General features: G+C 45.4%; 1 protein-coding gene across 1 annotated transcript in view; it reads right to left on the bottom strand.

Moving 5' to 3' along the window:
* Window positions 1-19,560, bottom strand: part of KDM3B (lysine demethylase 3B) — a 139,703-nt gene that overhangs the window by 31,443 nt on the left and 88,700 nt on the right. Inside the window, exons 12-14 of the mRNA XM_075917875.2 lie at window positions 14,700-14,807; window positions 13,999-14,126; window positions 10,103-10,388 (exon numbers count right to left, since the gene is read on the bottom strand). Of these exons, the coding sequence (XP_075773990.2) occupies window positions 10,103-10,388; window positions 13,999-14,126; window positions 14,700-14,807 (522 nt within the window). The remainder of the gene's footprint in view (window positions 1-10,102; window positions 10,389-13,998; window positions 14,127-14,699; window positions 14,808-19,560) is intronic.

Below are 19,560 nucleotides of genomic sequence, written 5' to 3' on the forward strand. Positions count from 1 at the left end.
CTACAGGCCACCGAATCAGGTGGATGAGGTAGATGAGGCTTTCTTCGGACAACCGAGATAAGCTTCCAGATTGCAGACCCTGGTTCTCGTGAGGGACTTTAATCATCCAGGATTGTTGGGGATAACTTCTTGGTACAAGTGCTGAAGGATCCAACCAGGGGCCGTGCGCAGCTTGACCTGCTCACAAACAGGGAGGAACTAATAGGGGAAGTAGAGGTGGGTGACAACCTCGGAAGCAGTGATCATGAGATGGTAGATTTCAGATTCCTGACCAAAGGAAGAAAAGAGAGTAGTAAAATATACACCTTGGACTTCAGAAAAGTAGATTTTTGACTCCCTCAGAGACCTGATGAGCAGAATCCCCGTGGATGCTAACATGAAGGGGAAAGGAGTCCAGGACAACTGGCAGTATTTTAAAGAAGCCTTATTGAAGGCACAGAAAGAAACCATCCCAATGCGTAGCAAGAGAGGCAAACATGATAGGAGATGGGATTGCCTTACAGGGGAAATCCTTGGTGAACTTAAGCACAAAAAGGAAGCTTATAAAAAGTGGAAACTTGGACAAATGACCAGGGAGGGATTTAAATGTATAGCTCGAGAATGCCGGAGGGTTATCAGGAAGGCGAAAGCGCAAATGGAATTGCGACTGGTTAAGGATGTGAAGGATAACAAGAAAGGTTTCTACAGGCATGCTAACAAGAAGAAAGTGATCAGAGAGGGTGTGGGGCCCTACTGGATGAAGGAGGTAACCTAGTGACAGATGATGTGGGGAAAGCTGAAGTACTCAATGCTTTCTTTGCCTCTGTATTCACGGACAAGGTGGGCTCCCGGACTAATGCGCTAAGTGACACAAGATGGGATGAAGATGGACAGCCCTTGGTGGGTAATAACAGGTTAGGAACTATTTAGAAAAGCTAAACGTACACAAATCCATGGGTCCGGACTTAATGTACTGAGGGAGTTGGCAAATGTTATTGAGGAGCCTTTGGCCATTATCTCTGAAAAGTCGTGGAGATCAGGAGAGATCCCGGATGATTGGAAAAAGGCAAATGTAGTACCCATCTTCAAAAAAAGGGAAGAAGGATGATCCAGGGAACTATAGGCCGGTCAGTCTTACCTCGGTTCCTGGAAAGATCATGGAAGGGATCCTTAAGGAATCCATTTTGAGGCACTTGGACAAGAGGAAAGTGATCAAGAATAGTCAGCATGGATTCACAAAGGGCAAGTCGTGCCCGACCAATCTGATTAGCTTCTATGATGAGGGACTGGCTCTGTGGAAATGGGAAAGTCAGTGGATGTGATAGTCCTTGACTTTAGCAAGGCTTTTGATATGGTCTTCCACAATATTCTTGCCAGCAAGTTAAGGGAATGTGGATTGGATAAATGGACGGTAGGATGGATAGAAATCTGGCTAGAAGGCCGGGCCCAGCGGGTAGTGATCAACGGCTCGATGTCAGGATGGCGGTCGGTTTCTAGCAGAGTGCCCCAAGGTTCGGTTCTAGGACCGGTTTTGTTCAGTATCTTTATTAAATGACCTGGATGAGGGGATGGATTGCACCCTCAGACAGTTTGCAGATGACACTAAGCTAGGGTGAGAGGTAGATCCGCTGAAGGGCAGGGACAGGGTCTAGAGTGACCTAGACAAATTGGAGGATTGGGCCACAAGAAATCTGATGAGGTTCAACAAGGACAAGTGCAGAGTCCTGCACTTGGGACGGAAGAATCCCAAGCATTGTTACAGGCTGGGGACCAACCAGCTAAGTAGTAATTCTGCAGAAAAGCACCTGGGGGTTACAGTGGATGAGAAGTTGGATATGAGTCAACAGTGTGCCCTTGTAGCCAAGAAGGCTAATGGCATATTAGGGTGCATTAGGAGGAGCATTGCCAGCAGATCCAGAGATGTGATTATTCCCCTTTATTTGGCTTTGGTGAGGCCACATCTGGAGTAGTGTGTCCAGTTCTGGGCCCCCACTACAAAAAGGATGTGGACACATTGGAGAGGGTACAGCGGAGGGCCACCAAAATGATTAGGGGGCTGAAGCATATGACATATGAGGAAAGGCTGAGGGAGTTGGGTCTGTTTAGTCTGCAGAAGGGAAGATTTGATAGCAGCCTTCAACTTCCTGAAGGGAGGTTCCAAAGAGGACAGAGAAAGGCTGTTCTCAGTAGTGACAGATGGCAGAACAAGGAGCAATGGTCTCAAGTTGTGGTGGGAAAGGTACAGGTTGGATATTAGGAAAAACTATTTCACTAGGAGAGTGGTGAGGCACTGGAATGGGTGACCTAGGGAAGTAGTGGAGTCTCCATTCCTAGAGATTTTTAAGTCTCGGCTTGACAAAGCCCTGGCTGGGTTGATTTAGTTGGGATTGGTCCTGCCTAGAGCAGGGGGCTGGACTTGATGACGTTCTGAGGTCTCTTCCAGTTCTATGATTTTAGCAATATCTGCTGCTATTGGTCTGATAAGCAGATTTGTAACCTGGCAATGGAACAGACCTTCCTGACAGACATCTAAATGCTTTGCCTCACGATTTTTCACTACCTTCTATTACCAAGGGCTCAAGTGGTGATGCAGTGTTGTGGGTACATGGAGCTGGGCTCTTCTGCACCAGGATAACTGGCAGCATGGGAAATGTTGGTGCCAAAAAAAGCTCTAGGCACCAAATCAATGACATGCTAAGGCGGTTAGCAATATCAGAGCAGCCATCAGTGCCCAAGTCATTGCCGGCGATGGCACCATGGTCAGTGCAGGGTGAAAGTAGGGTTGTTGCCAACAGCACCACTGCTGAAGGTTGTGGCAGACTGGCATTGATCACGGATAATACCCTGGAACATGGACTTTGGCTGCAACCATGACTTGGTGAAAAGCTGAGAGAGTTCAAAACGGTGACTGTGTGGGGAGGACAAGGGAGCGGCCACTGAGCTGGCCACAATGCTGGATAACAATGAAAGTTCCAGATAGATGCAGCCCTTTTCCTCCTGCTGTGGCAACTCCAGTAGCAGTCAAGACTTAGACGGTAAGATCCGTGAAGGAAGACAATGGAGCAGCTGTATTTCGGAGTACAGAGTATTAATGCCTGGAACTCAGGAACAGTGTTTCCTCTATGCTGTCCAGTCAATCAGATCCATGCATGTAGTCCTGAGCCTCTGACTGGGCGGGCCAATTAATTATGTAGGATGCTGTGCTGCCCCATAGCTTGGAGCAAACACTGCTCAGGAATCTGCAGGCTCATCTGCCTGGTCCAGTGCAAGGGAGTTGTGCATTGGGGTGGGGAAACCAGCAGCCATAGCTGGTTTTCCCTGGAAGGAGCCAGTGTCCGGAGCTTTCCCCATCTGAGAGGGAAGAATGGCACCATGCTATGAAAAAGTTCTTGAGCTATGTCAAAAGCCTCCACTGTCAAGAGTAGAAGAGGCTCACATGTAGGTTCTGGTGAGCAGAGAGCAACAATGGACTTAATTGCCCTTCACCAAGGTTTCCTCTAAGGTGCACAGAGGCACAACTCCCTAATAAACCCCGCACAGAACTGCCATCTGGGGCCAATGGAGCATGTCTCTCCCGCAGCCATGTGCTCCTCCAGCCCCAGCAGTAGGGAGCTGCCAGAGCTGGGGGACAGGTGTGCTCCTCCGGACCCAACAGCAGGGCCAGTTCAGTAAACTGGCTTTAAAGGCTGCAGCAAGAGACTCGGAAACCCAAGAAATAAAGAACATAAGAACAGCCATACTGGGTCAGACCTCCGGTCCATCTAGCCTAGTATCCTGGACAATGGCCAATACAAGATGTCCCAGAGGAAGGGAACACAACAGGTAATCCTCACATAATCCCTCCTCTGTCACCAATTTCCAGACAAACAGAGGCTAGGGACACCATTCCTACCCATCCTGGCTAATAGCCAGGACTCCACAAATTATGGAAAACCCTACTCGCCAGACAAAAAAAGGGACTCGCCACCCTTCCCCCAAAAGTGTTTTTAAATAGCATAAATTCCTAATAAGAATAAGAACAGAAAATTACTAATAAGTTAATAAGTATCTTATAAACCTCTACCTTTTCCCTCTGCTGCCATGTCTCCTCCCCTTGCTCCATCAGCTCCCCTGGTGCCTGCTGCCCCCCAACCCCTCACCCTCCTCTGCTGTCCTGACTCCTGCCCTTCTCACTGCCCTCAGCCTTCCTGAGACCTGCCCCCCTCCACCAGCCCTTCTCTTCCCCCAAGCCCACTCCTCCAGTAGCCCCACTCTGATCATGTGAGCTACTCCTCCTAATCGCCTCTCCTAACACCTCCCTCTACACACCTGTCCTGCCTCTCTCCTCTGGTGCTGGTCCCTCCCCTGCAGGTGTCTGGCCTTCTTCTTCACCACAAGAATCCCCTGGCACCTGCACCCTCCTGGTGCCTCTCCCTTCCCTCATTGCCCCTGCCCCCTTTTTCCCTGATACTGTGGGAGAAAAATCAAATAACTCCAATTGCGTCTAAGGGGGGACTGTGGAGGAAATCAAAACTCTCTAAAAGAAAACTGCTGTAAGGGTTAAAACTTTTCCAGGCCTCTCTCCCTGTAACAGAGAGAAATCATCTTAAATCTAATCAAGACCCTTACAATGCCTCATATCTCAAGTTCATGGAGACTCCTAGTCTCTCACAAATTGTCATGTAAACTCTTATCTTTGTCAGTTTGCCTTGTAGACTCCTCACTCAAGTTCTCATGTGCCTTTGTACTGTAAAACTTACTTCTAGCACAGCTGGTGTGAACAGAAACCTCTCAGGGTATGTCTACACTGCCACCCTAGTTTGAACTACGGTGGCTAATGTAGGCATTCGAAGTTGCAAATGAAGCCCGGGATTTAAATATCCCGGGCTTCATTTGCATCTTGCCGGGAGCCGCCATTTTTAAATCCCCCTTAGTGCGGACTCCGTGCCTGCGGCTACACGCGGCATGGAGTAGGTAGTTCGAATTAGGCTCTCTAATTCGAACTACCGTTACTCTTCAACAACTAAACTGTCTGAACATACTGTATAAAGGATCCCTGAAACTGTCTCTCAGGGCTGCTGCTGCTCTCACTCTAGTAGCTGTCAGCCTGCATGCATGCATACATAAAATTTTCCTTGTAGATTTCTCTCCTGCCTCACTGCTTTGACCTTCAGCCTCGGACCCTTCTGGGGACTCTGTACCCCAGGGAAGCGAGATTTCCCCAACAATACTCACCCCCTCACCACCCTCTGCCCCCATTCCCCTCAGGCCCCTGTGCCCTCACACATGCCTTGCTCCATCCGCACCTTCCTCATGCTCATCCCTCCTTTCAAGCCTTCTCCCAGCACCTCCCCCTCCCTCCTCTAGTCCCCAGTGCCCTTATCCTCTCCTCTTCCAGCATCACCCTGTTTCCCCCCCTCCCACTGACACCTTCCCACCTGCACTTTTCCTCATTGTCTGCACTTGACCCCCTTGGATTTGTCTTTCCTGCACCCCTGTCCCTTGGTACCTTCCCCTTTCTTCTTCTCCTGACCTCCTCCCCTCCCCTCAGCACAGGCCCCTTCCCCATATTTTTCCTCTCCCCTCCCCTCCCCACAGCACAGCCCAGCCGCCCAGCTCCTTCCCCTCCCCCAGGGCCAGCTCTAGGTTTTTTGCTGCCCCAAGCAAAACATTTTTTTGGCCGCCCCCCCCTCCCCTTTTTTTGTTGTCTTTTACACGTTTGCATTTTGCAATGGGTTTTTTTTTGTTTCTTTTCATTTTTGTCCCGGCATTTTAGCCCTATAAATAGCAAATAGCATTTTCATTCATTTTTTTTCCATAAAGGCAAAGGCGCTTCAAGTGAACTCCCCCTTTCACTCTGCTGGGTCACAGCAGCCTTTTCCCTGACCTGTCCAGCTCCTCCCTATGGACAAGCACCCCTCACTCCCAACCCACAGGGGGAGCACAGAGCCAGAGGGGTGCAGGGAAGAGGGAGAGCAGGGGGCTTGGGGTGCAAGGGCGGTGTAGGGAATGGGTAGCACGGAGACAAAGGAGCACGGGGTAGGCGCAATGAGCTGGGCGGCTGGCAGGGAGCGGTCTCTCGCCAGCGAGGGAGCTAGGGCTGGGGCCGGGGCCATGGCAGAACTGGAGCCGGTGGGGTGGGGCAGGGCCTGGCTATGCTACTCACCGCAGCCAGCTGAACTGCCATGGCCCTTTAAAATCGGCGGGGCCACGTCATGCCAGCATCCTGGTGTCTTACCCTCTGGCTCGTGCCCCGACTCCTCGTGTCGGAGCTGCACGCAGGCAGCCCGGTGGCAAGAATTGCCGCGCTTCCCCCTTCCCGGCGGCGCTCTGCTCCTCCACTGGCCGGTGGATTGAATAAGGCCACGCCACCTGTAGTGCTGGCTTCTGCCAGCCCGTCACAACGGCCCACCGGGCCAGTCCGTCCCTGCACTCGCCAGCTCGTAAAATCTACTCACCGTGGGCGAGTGTATTTGTCGAGCCTTGCTAATAGCCATTGATGGACACAACCTCAATTAATCTAACTAGCTCTTTTTTGAACCCTGTTAAAGACCTAGCCTCACCACATCCTCTGGCAAGGAGTTCCACAGGTTGATTGTGAGCTGAGTGAAGAAAAATTTCCTTTTGTGTTTGTTTTAAAACTGCTCCCTATTAATTTCATTTGGTGACCCCTAGTTCTTATATTGTGAGAATAAGTAAATAACTTTTCCTTTTTCACTTTTTCCATACCGGTAATGATTTTATAGACCTCTATTTTATTCCACCTTAGTCTCCTCTTTTCTAAACTGAAAAGTCCAAGTCTTTTTAATCTCTCTTCATATGGGACCAGTTCCAAAAGCCTAATTATTCTGTTGCCCTTTTCTGAACCTTTTCCAATGCCAATATATCTTTTTTGAGATAAGGTGACCACATCTATACACAGTATTCAAGATGTAGGCGTACCATGGTTTTATAGAGACACAATAAAATATTCTCTGTCTTATTCTGTACCCCTTTTTTAATGATCCTAACATTGTTTGCCCCCCCCCCCTTTTTTTTTCTGCCGCTGCACACTGAGTGGATGTTTTCAGAAAACTATCCACAATGATTGCAAGATCTCTCTCTTGAGTAGCTGTAGCCAAATTAGTCCCCATCATATTGGATGTATAGTTGGGATTATTTTTACATTTATCAACATTGACTTTCATCTGCTATTTTGTTGCTTGGTCATGCAGTTTTGTGTGATGCTTTTGAAGCTCTTCACAATTTGCTCTTAACTTTCTTGAGCAGTTTGTTATCATCTGTAAATTTTGCCACCTCACTGTTTACTCCTTTCTCTATATCATTTCTAAATAAGTTGAATAGGATTGGTCCCAGGACAGACCCTTTGGGAGACCCCAATAGTTACCTCTCTCCACTGTGAAAACTTACCATTTATTCCTACCTTTTGTTTCCTGTTTTTAAACCAGTTATCAATCCATGAAAGGACCTTCCCTCTTATCCCATGACAACTTACTTTACTTAAGAGCCTTTTGTGAGGGACCCTGTCAAAGGCTTTCTGGAAATCTAAGTATACTATATAACCACTGGATCCCCCTTGTCCACTTTTATTGGCCCCCTCAAAGAACTCTAGTAGATTAGTATGGCATGATTTCCCTTTACAGAAACATAGTTGACTTTCCCCAAACAAATTATGTTCATCCATGTAGCTGACAATTTTGTTCTTTACTATAGTTTCAATTAATTTGCCTGGTCCTGGCATTAGATTTACCAATCTGTAATTGCCAGGATCACCTCTAGAGCCCTTTTTAAATATTGGCATCACATTAGCTATCTTCTGGTCATTAGGTACCGAAGCTGATTTAAAGGAGAGGTTACAAACCACAGTTAATAGTTCTGCAGTTTCACATTTGAGTTCTTTCAGGACTCTTGGGTGACTGCCATCTGGTCCCAGTAACTTGTTACTGTTAAGTTTATCCTGGACTCTGGATGCTGCCTGCATTCTGAGCTAGCCCTTCCTGGCAGGAGGGAGGAAAGATGACTCCATGTGCTGCCATTCCTTCCCCCAGGCTGGAGCCACATCACCATGAGCACTGAGAAGCTCGGTCCTTACAGCTCCCATTAGCCATGAATCGCAGCCAACTGGAGCTGAGGGCACTGTGTCTGCAGCTGAGTGCCAACCATGTAGAGCCACCTGCTCCCCACCACCAAATACAAGTTGCCTCAGATAAGCACACCATATCCCAATCCCTCCACCACCCTATGTCCCTCCTAGATGCCGAACTCAAACCCTGGGCCCCCTCCTACATCCTAACTCCTTCCCAGACTCCTCACCCACATGCCAAACTTCTGCACACCAAACTCCTTGTCCCCAGCTTAAAGCCCCCTCCTGTAACCCAAACATCTCTCTCATCGGCAACCCCACCCCCGAGCTGCAACTCCAGCAAGTGCCCTCATCCCTGACCTTGAGCCTTTCCCATACTTTGAACCCCTCAGCTCCACTCCGCCACAGATCATCCATGTGCAGAATGAATTTTATTAAGTGCACCAATGTGGAGGTGATGCATTACACATCTGCATATTGGTACACATAACAAAATTCATTCTGCAACATAGGCATAAAAAATTAGAGGGAACAGGCATAAGTGGACTCAATTGACATTGATGATGGAACTGAGCTACGGTGGTAGAACTCAGGTCTCACAGCTGCCTGGTCATTAGGTCTGGCTTCAGGGGATCTTCCCCTGTCTGGTCTCTTTCTACTGTGGCACCAGTGCCTACGAGCACTGTGCAAACGCACAAAGCCTGTGAAATGACAGGAATCATTACTTGGTGCCGGTGCATGCAAGGATGATGCCAGCACAGTACACATGAAGGAAGAAGCAGTTGAAGCCGGATTGGACCAAGACTGGAGTGTTGCCTCCATTCACAAGGCCTTGAGGTGTGATTTTTTTCAATCTTCAGGTTCAAAAGGTCTTGCAAATTGCACAGCTTTCTTTTTAATGATCCTCTCGTAAACACTTCAAACACGAATTGTGCGGCTCGCTTCTGGGAATACACTTACCACAGGTTTTACAGGCTCTGAAGCATTAAGACTTAGGCATGCATTAGTGCCAAAGGCATGTGGGAGAGAAAAAAACCCAAATGGAAACTTATTCTAACACTAGATAACTAACAACTACAAAAATAGAGAACCAAATAAAGTCGATCGACTGCTGCAGCACTTGCCAACAAGTGCTCAAGGGAGCACCAGCTAACCATCAATGGCAGTAAGAAGGAATGGAGGAGGGGGCAGGTCAGCTGGATTTTCTATTGGGCACCATAAAGGTGTCACTCCAGGAAGCACCCGGACCAATACAACAGCCAGCTGCTGGGGGAAAAAAAATCTCCTGGCTACTGTGATCATGCGCATGCACACACCTGATTGAAATGCACATGAACACACACACACACACACACACACACACACAAAGAACAGCACCACTGTTCATTGGCCTATAGACCTAGGAAAACAATAACATTAAACTGAAAAATGAAAACAAGAGATTGCAATTATCAATAATCATGAACAAAATATAAAATTGTTATAATTCTCATATTTCTACCTTGGTGCAATATATATCAGGTAGTACAACGTGACTTACTGTAATGCTGCCTTTGTGAACAGGCCATACTATGGATAGTTATATGCTGTACAATATTACACCTCTTCCATTAACATACTTTTAGCCTCTAGATGCTTAAGAAATGCGCTCTTTATATTGCAAGCCAAATACCAAAATTAATTTTAGCACCAGTTTCCATAAAGTAACTAATTCCTATTTGAAATTAATGTTAATCAGACTTTACATCAGGAGATCATTTTTTATAGTCTCTCAAAAAAGATGCAGCATTTATAGCAGAAAGGGTACCAGATAAATACGCCTACCCCGCCAGTCCTCCCTCCCCATTCCCATATCCCCGTCAGCTCCTACACGTATGCTATTTTACAATCTCTTTCAGGAGGTTTATACATTGTTAATGCCTATTTAAAGAAAAAAGATCCAAAGAGGCAAATGCAGAGGAATGATCCTGGTCTTCCCTAACAACTAGGAACTCCCTCCAAGAATGGTAACCAAGCACCACTCCTTTGTTCTCAGACATTAAGGGGACATCTTTTGCTCACCTTTTGTTTCTTCTTTTGCTTTTTGTGTTGCTAAATCTGCAAGCCAATGCAAAGCTGATGAAGGGGATGTTTCTGGACATAGTGGCCTGCTAGATTTTGTTTCAATGGGGCTGGTGGTTGTCAATGTCTCTGTTTTTGCAGACTCCTCAGTTCTTCCATCTGTGGCCTCAGGTTTAGAATTAGTGTCCATTTCTAGCTGCCCCAACCCTGCTGTTCCTGCCTCAGCCCCACTGGAGAAGGTGCCCTCACTTCCAGAGGCTGATGCACTGGGATTTATACTGGGAAGCTAAAAAAACAAAAACAAACCAACAAATGCTTCAGTGAAATGCTGACTTTGGGGATCGAGTTACATTTTTGATGGACCAAGGAAAAATAACCAGACAATAATACAACCTGGTAATAATCTATCACTACGGGGGACTGGGAGGTTGGAGAAAACTTAACATGTTCGGTCTTAAAAATATGTGGAGATTATGGATATTCTAGCTCCAGAGCCATGAAGATCCTTGAAATGGCTTGAGGAACTATAGGACTTGAATGTTAATGACCAATTAGACATTTACTTTTGTGAACGGATTTCTAAAAAAGAGTGAATTTTTAGAAGTACATATAATATAATGTACACATTTTTATTGCGCCCACTGCTCCAGCTCTCAGTATGCTATTTTATACTGAAACAAAATAGAGGACTATAACATTTTAAAGACTAAAAGATGGTTTATTAGATGAGCTTTCGCGGGCCAGACCCACTTCCTCAGATCAAAACCTTTTGATCTGAGGAAGTGGGTCTGGCCCGCGAAAGCTCATCATCTAATAAACCATCTTGTTAGTCTTTAAAGTGCTACATAGTCCTGTATTTTGTTTCAGCTACACCAAACTAACACAGCTACATTTCTATCACTATTTTATACTGTTAGTCCGGGGCAGAGACTGTATGTATTCATCTCTATCATCTAACACAGCGGTGCTAGGCGAGAAAAACTGGAAGCCCCAATCCCAATAAATACTGAGGATGTTTTCAATGTTACGAAGATGGAGAAAAATGGTTGTTAACCTCTGAGGATAAGACAAGAAGCAAAGGACTCAAATTGCAGCAAGGAAGGTTTAGGACCATGGTCACCAACCAGTAGATCGCGATCTACCAGTAGATCTCAGGGGCTCTAAGAGTAGCTCTTGAGCCCTCTCTGAACTGTGCACCTACTCAGTACATTTACATTAGATTTCCTCATGTAATGTAGGCGGGGCTTCAAGGAACGGGCAGGGCAGTAGATCTTCACCTGTTCTGAGACTTAAAAAGTGATCTTGGGTGTAAAAAGGTTGGAGACCACTGGTTTAGGACATTAGGAAAAACTTCTTGTCCAGCTGCTTAAATTGCCTAGGGAGGTTGTGGATTCTCTATAACTAGAGATTTTTAATAACAGGTTTGAAAAAACATCTATCAGGAATGGTCTAAATAATACTCATTCCTGCCATGAGTGCTAGGAATTGGACTAGATGACCTCTCAAGGCCCCTTGCAGGTCCAGGATTCCAACCTTGCACAACTCATGGTTTTTTTTCTTATACACTGATCAGGACTTGTTGTGTGTTCAGATGGAGCTCTTTACAGCAAGACCTATTTATCATATGCCAGCAGGGCTCTAGTACCCAACTGGAGTTAAGTACTACACACGAACACATGAAGATATAATTTATGAGCACTCTTTTTTCATGCCTTTGTGTTTTTATTGTATGGAATAAGCATCTCAGGATAGGTGCCCATAGGCACATTTTATGAATCTGAATACATTATTTCATACTAACAATAAAATATAGATGCACATGAAATTCCAAACTAAGCAGACCCACACTTCATCTAATCCAGCACCCACTGATTTACACTATGGGATTATACTTTTACACTGTTCTCCATCCCATTAACATTCCTGCAGTTGAATACTGAGCTGAGGTATTCATTTCTTATATAGCATTTTTTATCAGCAGATCTCACGGCACTTTAAACGGCATTATCCCCATTTTACAGATTGGGAAACTGAACTTCATTTGTAATCACACTGCCAAATCACCTTGCTTGGGTTACATCTCCCTCAACTTCCTAACAATCTTCTCTGGCTTGACTTACCTAAAAAAACAAGCACATTTTGCTCTGTCTCCATTCAATCCCCTATCCAGATCATTAATAAAATGTATTAAACAGTGGATTTAGTACAGAGTCTTCTGATAACCTGATGTTAATCCTTTTATTTAATGAAAACTGAGAATTTAATTCTGCCCTTATTTATGACAATACTGTAGTTTATTACTCATTAATGATTATTTTACTTGTATCAAAAATCTTTTGAAAGTCTAAACAGTTACATCAGTCACTTCTCCTTTAATCCATGCCTGGTATTGACAGAGTTAGAGAATTCTAGTAGGCTAGATAAAGAGCTTTTCTTTACAGAAATAGTGCTGGTTAGTCTATTACATGAGACCTATAAAATACTATGCTATTCTATTTTTAACCATTGTTTCAAACAATAAATTTGCCAGGTATAGATATAATACTTAATGGTCTGCAAATCCCCTGGCAGTCCTGACATTTTCTTCAATATACATACAAAATATTTTCTACTCTCCAATCCTCTAAGACTGTAGCTGTTTTTAATGAGAGATTACACATTTTTGCTAGGTGGCCTGGTAACTTATTTTAATCTTCAGTTTGTTCCAGCATCTCTTCTTCTGACAGCTCAGTCTCTAAAAGTACCTCACTTTTATTGCCAGAAAGAGCAGGTTTGAAGCAAATAATCTCCAATATGCACTGCAGAGAAGACAGATGCAAAGGAATTGTTTCACTTCTCAGCAATATGATCATGACTTTTGGTACTTCTAATAACACTATCACATTTCCCAGGTGTAATTTATTCTCATGTTTACTGACCCTGGTGAAGTCAAATTTTGAAGGAAAAATTTAGCTCAAATAGACTCTCTAATGTGCCATTTAGCCATAATGGTTTATCACTTGGCTTAGTTTTATTTTTGTGCATCAGTACACATGCCTTTTGATACATATTGTTTTGTAAGAAACATCTATGACACTTCCGTGTTTTACTTCCTTTACTTAAGTTTTTTTAATTAACGTTCTCATTTTATTGAAATCTCAATTTTTTTAAATTTAGTGTCACTTTTTGATACCCTTCCTCCCTCAAAAATGTTGAGCCTACCTAACTATAGTGCGATCACTGTAGCTTAGCAGCTCAAGCTACTGTTCCTTTTTAAATTAGCTCATCTGTGTTTTTTAGGGTTAAGTAGAGAATATCATCATCTTGTGTGTTCTAGAGCTATCTATTCCAAGAAGTTGTCAATCGTTTAAAGTGTTAAGAAATTGTTGCTCAAAACTTTGAACCACTGTGTTATTTTTACTATTTGTGTGTGGAGGTTTGAAGTCCTTCATCATCGTAATTTTGCTAATGTTATCAAAGGAATGGCAAAATCCATGCAGAAGTCGTAAATCAGCATTGTATTTCAAAAAGCCATGAGAAATAAAGTAAATGCATTGCTAGCAAATTCCCCATTGTACTTTTCCTAAAAGGTTTTAGCAAAGATACCGTAAGTATTCTACTATAGCTTTTACAGAAAAAAAAACTACACAGCACAGAAATCCTGCTAGCAAAGACTGGATACAATTTGCTTCTCATCTCAACAAGTTTCTATGTGCCAGGAACAGGGCTGATCTGATAATCCTGACTGACACAAGACATCTAGCAGAAACCACTGAGATTCTAAAGCCCATGCAATACAGGGGTCAGAATAAATCATTGAATGGCCTCTTTTGGCCTGAAAAATCTATGAATGTAATACTTGTGGTCCACCAAGGCCCAGCATAGGAATTCTATACAGGGATTCCCAGCTCACATACCTGTGACATCCCATTTGTGACAGCAGGTCTCAATACAGATTTGTTCTGCCGGTTAATACATGGACAGTTGGCTTTAATTCCCCATTTGCCTCGAGCAGCATGTACCATGTCTCCTATATTATAAAGAGCTAGAAAGAAAGTTTCAAGTTTTAGTGCCATACACCCACAAAAACTAGAAAGTGATGCCCTGACTGAATTCAGGACTAGTTTTTATTTCCTTAACCATAACAAGAATCCTAATTTTTAAGGCTTCATGATCAAGATACATGTGTTAATCGGAGAGTATTACAGAACCATGCTCACACAGCACTGGCTTTCAAAATCCAGTTAAATGCCATAATAACACTGAATACTTAGATTTTACAACAGAGGACAAGGGCACTAGCACCTTCCTCACAAGTTAAACTGCATTTGGTTAGTATCATTTGAAAAGAACTCTGAAAATTCAAACAGGAGTTATGTTCTTTGTATCTGCAAATCTAAGCAGCAGCATATTGAAAATGTTTTGTCACCTGTTTTTCTCCCTCCCTTCCTCCAAGAAAATGCTGTTTCCCCCCTCCCTGAATATTACCTCCTCCCTGATTTTTTAGAAATAGGGAGACAGCTAAAGAACACAACTATCACAAAGCCTTATTTCCTGCTTCCCAAAACAGGGAAGAGGGTATGTATCTAGATATCAGAAAGAAGCAGTTCAATATTACCTGTTCCAGGGATTATTTGTGTTGGCATAAGATTCTCCGGTTCATGGGACTGCCCCTTCGCACATTTCAACCATGAGAAAACCTCCTCGTCGCCAATCTCCTCTGTCTCTGAAATGGACAGAACCAGATCATTTACTCCTCGCAAAAGTCACTGAATCTTTGCAGTACAGCAGTATGTTTCTGTACGAATTTCTTCATTGCAACGACAAATGGTCTGGTAGCACTTTATAGACTAACAAAACATGGTATCATGAGCTTTTGTGGGCACAGCCCACTTCTTCAGATGACCGGAGTTCTGAGTTTAGGATGTGCACATCCTAAACTCAGAACTCCGGTCACATGAAGAAGTGGGCTGTGCCCACGAAAGCTCACACCACCATCTACATCAGTGTTTATTAAACTGTTGAAGACTAAGGAACACCAAACAATTTTTTTTAATGGGGAACACCAAGGATTTTTTGTTGAGGGAAAAAAAAAAGTTGGGGGGGAGGCGAAGAAAAAGGGTCGGGGGGAAGTTATTGAGGGGAAAAAAAGGGTCAGGGGAAAGTTATTTAAGGGCATCCATTTTGAATTCTGTGTGCCGCAGCACACAGTTTAAGAAACACTGACGTACATGTTCTGTTAGTCTATAACTTGCTACCAGACCATTTGTTGTTTTTTAAGTTTATCCTGTACAGACTAACTCAGCTACGCCCTGAAGTTTCATTGCAACAGTTAGCGTAGCTCAAGTTAGGCTGATTTACACTTAAAATGTAGACAGTCATAACTACATTATTCAGGGGGTACATTTTTCACATGCTGAGTGGCACAGTTATGCTAACCTAATCCCTGGTGAAGTTGTGCTTACCATGACAAAATAATCATCCATCAACCTAGCTACCACAGTAATAGAAAAACCCTTCCATAACCAAAGGAAGTGTTTACATCACAGTGCTGTAAGCTTTGCTGCTGGCACTGAAAACATCAGTTACTCCACTTGAGCTAGCTTACCTTGCATATTTTGATTAAGCAACCACATTACAAAAAAGACAGTTACCTCTTTTGTAACTAGTGTTCTTTGAGATGTGTTGCGCATGTCCATTCAATACAGATGTATGCACCTGCCATATGCACTGGTTCCAGAAGTTTTTCCCTGAGCAGTACCCATAAGGATCAGGGTCCCCAATGCCCCCCAAAGCGACGCATGCATGTCACACTATACAGAACACTCTCCAGCCCCTCCTTCCTCAGCTCCTTCTTGGTGGAACTCCAACAGAGGGGAAGAAGGTGGGAGGTTGAATGAATATGAGCAAAATATCTTGACCAGTTACAGAACAGGTAACTATCTTTTCTTCGAGTGCTTACTCATGTCCATTCAACATAGGAGACTGTAAGCAGCGTCTGTAGAGGTGGATAGGAATTATGAAAATGCAGACTGCAGTACAGCCCTACCAAACGATTCCTGGCCTACTACAGAATGGCAAAATGAGAAGTGAAGGTATGCACCGAGGACCATGTTGCTGCTCGGCAAATGTTCTGGGTCGGGACAGGTGCAAGGTAAGTGCGTGAAGAAGCCTGAGCCATGGCAGAGTGGGCCCCTGCCAATTCGCAGCACATACAGATACAGGAAATGATCCGCTTTGAAAGTCTCTGGAAGGAATCAGGAAACCCCTCCCTCACTCCGCGTAGGCCACAAAGAACTGCGTGGACTTACGAAGAGCCTTGTCATTTCCAGGTAGAAGACCAGCACCTTCTGAACATCCAATTCGTAGAGGCACCTTTCCTCATTGGTCACATGAGGCTCGAGATAGAAGACTGGCAGAAAAATGCCCTGGCCCTCGTGGAAGGTAGAGACCACTTTAGGAAGGAAGGCTGAAGCTGAACCTTATTCTTGAAGGACCAGATATATGGTGAGGGCCCTTAGACCTGCATGGAGGGCACATCCCTTTTCGGGTGGCCCAAGAGTGGAACTGTTTCCATTTGTCCAAACAGGTTGCCCTAGTGGACGGCCTCCTACTCCCCGAAAATACTTCCTGCACCCATGCTATGCACAGCAGCTCCCCCGCAGTTAACCATGGAGCCTCCACGCCATCAAGTAACCGACCGCAGGTTGGGGTGGTGAAATCTGCCAAAGTCCTGCGTGATCAGGTCAGGGACTAGCGGGAGCACCATCAACTTGTTGCACCAGAGCCACAGAAGGGTGGAGAACCAGTGCATGCTGGCACGATAAGGATCAGCGACAACTTGAGCTCCTGCACCTGGAGGAGTACTTGGTGAATCAGCAGGAACAGGGGCAACGCATACAGCAGACCCCCAGGCCATGGTGTTAGGAAAGCATCACCTCAGGAACCCCTGCTCAGGCCCATGAGGGAGCAGTACTCTGGATACTTTCTGTTCTGACGCGTCACAAACAGCTCCAGATAGGGAAACCCCCACATGCGGAAGATATCTAGGGCCACATCCCCCCGAGGGCCCACTCGTGAGTGAAGAATGACCTGCTCAGGTGATTGGCCAGGATGTTCTGGGAACCAGGGAGGTAGGAGGCAACTGGGTGAATATCTACTCCAATGCAGAGATTCCCACATGTGAAGGGCTTCCTGATGCAGGTGTGAGGAGTGGGCCCCGCCCTGCCTGTTGACGTATGGCAACTGCCAATGTGTTGTCGGAGAGGATAAGGACCGAATTCCCCCTGAGCCGAGGGAGGAAGGCCAGACACGCGAGGAGAACTGCTCGCAGCTCCCTGACATTAATGTGCAGGGAAAGATCACCCCGAGTCCACACACCTTGTGTCAGCAGATCCCCGAGGTGGGCACCCCAACCGGTGTCTGGCGTGTTCGTCATCAACCGCAGGGTTGGTAGTGGCCTGGAGAACGGTACTCCGGAACAGACCCTCTCTTCCTGGGTCCACCAGTCCAGGGAGCGGAGGATGTCGGGGAGAACTTTCAACACTCTGTCCCATGCATGAAAGGAGGGGTTGTGGACCTGAGCCAACCACATCTGCAGTGGATGCATGCGGAGTCTGGCATGCTGTACCACGTAAGTGCATGCAGCCATTAGGCCCAAGAGGTGCATGCAAGTCTTGGCTGTTATCAGCAGGAACCTCTGCATGTCCCGAACCGCCGAGTCGATCACTATGAAGAGTGATCTGGGGAGGGAGGCCCTGGCCGTTGTTGAGTCCAGACTGGCACCCACGAACTCTATGATTGTGGAAGGTACCAGAGTCGACTTGGGCACATTCAGCAGCAGGCCCAGTTCCCGAAAGAGGTCTTGGGCCAGGGTGATGTGGGCCCACACCTGGTCAGTAGAGTGGCCCCACAGGAGCCAATCGTCTAGGTATGGGAACACCTGGAAGACCCATTTTCTGACCGCTATGACCGCCATGCACTTTGTGAAGACCCCAGGTGCCACAGACAGCCCAAAGGGGAGAGCCATAAACTGAAAGTGGTCCCTGCCCACTGTGAATCGGAGAAACCTTTGGTGGTGGAGCACGATGGAGATGTGAAAATATGCGTCTTTCAAATCAAGGGCAGCGTACCAGTCTCTGGGGGCTAACGATGGGATTATGGATCCCAGTCACCATATTGAATTTTTTCTTGACAATGAAGATGCTGAGACCCCGCAGATCCAGATTGGGGCAGAACCCAACCTTGGCCTTGGTGACCAGGAAATAACAGGAATAGAATCCCCTGCCCGCTACCGCCACCAAACAGTAACAGGAAACTTGGAAATGGCAGAGATGCTTAATGACTTCGTTTCGGTCTTCACCGAGAAGTCCAAAGGAATGCCTAACGTAGTGAATGCTAGTGGGAAGGGGGTAGGTTTAGAAGATAAAATAAAAACAGAACAAGTTAAAAATCACCTAGAAAAATTAGATGCCTGCAATTCACCAGGGCCTGATGAAATGCATCCTAGAATACCCAAGGAGCTGATAAAGGAGGTATCTGAGCCTCTAGCTATCATCTCTGGAAAATCATGGGAGACAGGAGAGATTCCAGAAGACTGGAAAAGGGCAAATATAGTGCCCATCTATAAAAAGGGAAACAAGAACAACCCAGGAAACTACAGACCAGTTAGTCTAACTTCTGTGCCAGGGAAGATAATGGAGCAAGTAATTAAGGAAATCATCTGCAAACACTTGGAAGGTAAGGTGATAGGGAACAGCCAGCATGGATTTGTAAAGAACAAATCATGTCAAACCAATCCGATTGCTTTCTTTGATAGGATAACGAATCTTGTGGATAAGGGAGAAGCAGTGGATGTGGTATACCTAGACTTTAGTAAGGTTTTTGATACGGTCTCGCATGATATTCTCATCAATAAACTAGGCAAATACAACTTAGATGGGGCTACTATAAGGTGAGTGTATAACTGGCTGGATAACAGTACTCAGAGAATAGTTATTAATGGTTCTCAATCCTGCTGGAAAGGTATAACAAGTGGGGTTCCGCAGGGGTCTGTTTTGGGACTGGCTCTGTTCAATATCTTCATCGACGATTTAAATATTGGCATAGAAAGTACGCTTATTAAGTTTGCAGACAATACCAAGCTGGGAGGGGTTGCGACTGCTTTGGAGGATAGGGTCATAATTCAAATGATCTGGACAAATTGAAGAAATGGTCTGAAGTAAACAGGATGAAGTTTAATCAAGACAAATGCAAAGTGCTCCACTTAGGAAGGAACAATCCGTTTCACACATACAGAATGGGAAGCGACTGTCTAGGAAAGAGTACGGCAGAAAGGGATCTAGGAGTTATAGTGGACCACAAGCTAAATATGAGTTAATGGTGGGATGCTGTTGCAAAAAAAGCAAACATGATTCTGGGATGCATTAACAGGTGTGTTGTGAGCAAGACACGAGAAGTCATTCTTCCACTCTACTGTG

The sequence above is a fragment of the Pelodiscus sinensis genome, chromosome 16, assembly GCF_052426305.1.
Source record: "Pelodiscus sinensis isolate ZL-2025 chromosome 16, ASM5242630v1, whole genome shotgun sequence".
Taxonomy (NCBI): domain Eukaryota; kingdom Metazoa; phylum Chordata; order Testudines; family Trionychidae; genus Pelodiscus; species Pelodiscus sinensis.